General features: G+C 57.1%; 1 protein-coding gene across 1 annotated transcript in view; it reads right to left on the bottom strand.

The window, feature by feature from the left end:
- SETD1B (SET domain containing 1B, histone lysine methyltransferase) overlaps nucleotides 1-3,164 on the bottom strand; it is a 31,520-nt gene that overhangs the window by 12,486 nt on the left and 15,870 nt on the right. The window contains 3 exon segments of the mRNA XM_027772164.1: nucleotides 7-219; nucleotides 298-559; nucleotides 2,862-3,164. The exon segment at nucleotides 2,862-3,164 is cut by the window's right edge and continues 17 nt beyond it. Of these exon segments, the coding sequence (XP_027627965.1) occupies nucleotides 7-219; nucleotides 298-559; nucleotides 2,862-3,164 (778 nt within the window).

Genomic DNA, 3,164 nt, shown 5'->3' on the forward strand with positions numbered 1-3,164 from the left:
CGGAGGCGGAGGACGAGGGCGAAGTGGTCGAGGAGCCCGAGGACGAGGACGCCGATGAGGATGAGGACACTGACAAGGACTCCTTTTCGTCCTCCTCTCCCCCGCTGTCCAGCTCCAGTGGCCGCGCTGGCCGCCGCCTCACACCCACACCCTTGGGGTCTCGCTTGGCAAGCTCGCAGGGGGCGTCAGCCATGTCCCGGTCCCTCTCACGCTCGGACTCTGTGGGCAGGGAGGGGTGTCAGAGTAGGCCGTGAAGCAGGGGACCCAGCACCTGGGAGTGGGGTGCAGGGCACAAACCTTCGTCTTCCTCATCCACGGAGGTGGACGGCCTCAGCCGCTTCTGGTCGCCGGCCGAGGCCGCGTCTGGTGGCTCCTTCCTCTTGACCTTGAAGGACGGCAGGCGGATGGCCCCACGCAGCCCGATGCCCAGGCCCAGGCCCTCGTATCCCAGGCCTTCGCCCTTGCCCCACGACTCCAGCAAGCACGAGGCAATGCGGTCCTTGGGCTTTGGCCTGTCCTCATCCTTGTGTTCGCCCGACTTCACGGGGGTCAGCGAGGCCTGGGGTGGAGATAGTGGGGGATGGTCACACAGGGGCAGCGTGGCTCTCACGGGCGTGCCGCCACGGGGACAGAATAAGCATGCACGTCAGCCACATGGCCACGCTTGGTGCCACACACAGGGGTTCCTGCGGGGCCATGACTTCCTCCCGGCAGAACGGGGCTGTCATAGCCACCTCCCTCAGGGCAGCGACTACCGACTTAGGTCCCGCAGGGCACCTCACCCGCACACGACTGTACCCGACACACGGTGTCTAACAGGAGGCGCCCACCCATGTTCGTCCTGCTCGGGTGCCCTGACACCAGCACCTACCCACAGCATTTGGCTGTGCTCCAAGGGGCTGGCCCTGCACTTCTAAAACACGTTGCCTGTACGGAGTGCTGTGAGAATCAATCTAAAGGAGCCCGGCCTTGAGAACTTCGTGGGAGGCCTGGGGGCTCTCACTGTCCGGACCATCATGGGACAGCTATTACTTACGGGACACTGACCTGCGGGGTCTACGGGCTGGACATCAGGGATTTCAGATGGCTTGGCCAACCCATTGTTTATCTCATCTCTTGTTATTTTAATGTTTGCTCTATGGCACATGCACTCGCCAGAGAGAGCAACTTAGAAAGCAAGCCAGCAGGTCTGGGACTCAAACCGTGGTCTGCTACTTGGGAGTCTAGCGCCTTAACCACCAAGCCACCTGCTGGCCCCTTACCGCCCCATCACCCAGCCAGGAACGAGGCTCTGACAGGTGCTGCTCACATGGACTGCAGAGAGCAAGCTCTGAGTCCTGACGGCATGTCCCAAAGCCCCCCACGAGGATGCCAAGCAGATTATAATCTATGTCTAGGGGGACAGCAAAACTGAGCCAGAGTCATCAGGGGGCAGGTGAGTGGAGGAGACTGCGACTAGGGGTAGCCATTGAGGGGCTTTAAAAATAGTAGTCAGGACCAGCAGATGGCGTAATGGTGACATAGTTGGACTCCCACATAGTTGCCCAAGTCAGTTTGAGGCCTGGACCCAGGTGGCTTAAACTCATGCTGGGCGCTGCATGGCCATCCCGCCCCAGGGTTGGTTTTTCCCTTTCTTTCTGTGTATCTCTTTCTGGTCAGTGCATGCGTCCTATAGCAAAAATCTCTAAAAAACCAAACACTAAAGTCACGCTGGGAGCATGTGTGTGCGTACTCAAAATCCCGAAGGATGGCGAAGGGATTGCAGCCTGGCCGTCCCTTACGGGAGGGGCTTTCTCACTGTCCCGTTCTCTCTCTGGCAAGCACACATGCCTTATGGCAAATTAAAAGTAAATAAGTAAAATAAAATACTAAAGAAAAAGGTATCTCTTACATGGAGAAAAAGCAGTTAAGAGATTATTTTGAAGAGAACCAGCAGGGTTGGGGTACTAGACTCCCGCATGGCCGATCAGTTTGAGTCCCGGACCTGGCAGCTTGCTTTCTCACTTTCTGTGCTCTAACAAATTTAAAAGTAATAATAGGGGCCGACAGGTAGCATGGTGACTACGGTGCTGGACTCCCACATTGCTGACCATGGTTCAAGTCCCAGATCCGCTGGCTTTCTTTCTCTTTCTCACTCTCTATGGTGAGTGCACATGCCCTGTAGCAAATTAAAAATTAGTAATAATAAGTAAAATAAATAATTATATATTTATGAATAATAAATCATTATTCTTTAAAAAAGAAATAATAGGAGCCAGCAGGTTAGGGTACTGGACTCCCCAACAGCCAACAACAGTTCAAGTCCTAGACCTGGTGGCTTGAAAGTCACACCGCACATGTGTGTGCATACTCCAAATCCCAAGAGTGGAGAAGGGACTATGGTGTGGCCATCCCCCGGGAGGATGACTTCTGTCTTTCCCTGTCTGTCTCTGGAGAGCATATCCACCCTGTGGCTAAAACCTTTTTTAAAAAAAATAGGACCAACACGCAGTAAGGAAAAAAGTAGTCCTGCCAAGCGCAGGAGGTGACAGTGAGCTAGTTCAGGGGTCTCAGTTACGGGACCACAGGTGCCTCTGGGTGGATTCTGGATCTGTGCCATCCCGGCAGCTGCTAGTCTTCCTGGCTTCTGAGCACTTGAAATGTAGCAAATGGGACTGAGGACAAACTTTCCACTTTGCTTCATTGTAACAGGTCGATGAAAGCCCCTGCAGCAGGGGTGGGGGCTGGCTCCTGCGGCACAGTTCGCACTGCTGCGGCGGGCTGGGAGTGCTGCACCGCCGCCCGCAGGGTTTGGAGACTCCTCCTGGGAGGACGTGGCCTGCCCCACTCCCTGGGCACCTGGGCCAGGCACGCCCACCTACCTTGGCCATCCGCTCCTTCTTGTCCCACCACTCATCGAAGGCCCGGAAGGCCACCACCTCCACCATCTTGCGGTTCAGGTCGCGCTTCATGATGGCCTTGAGCTCCTTGAGCACCACGAGCAGGACGCCGTCCACCGTGGCCTTGTGCGGGTCCTCCTGCCGCGGCACGTAGCCTGGGGGTGGCACCGACGGATCGAACTTGGGCAGGGGCGGCCAGGGCTGCCCGCGGCCGGGGCCGGTGTTGCCCAGGGAGAAGGGGCCCCGGTAGGGCGGCAGGTTGACGAGCTGCAGGCCGGCAGAGGC

The sequence above is a fragment of the Tupaia chinensis genome, unplaced genomic scaffold (assembly GCF_000334495.1).
Source record: "Tupaia chinensis unplaced genomic scaffold, TupChi_1.0 Scaffold000258_1, whole genome shotgun sequence".
NCBI classification, from domain to species: domain Eukaryota; kingdom Metazoa; phylum Chordata; class Mammalia; order Scandentia; family Tupaiidae; genus Tupaia; species Tupaia belangeri.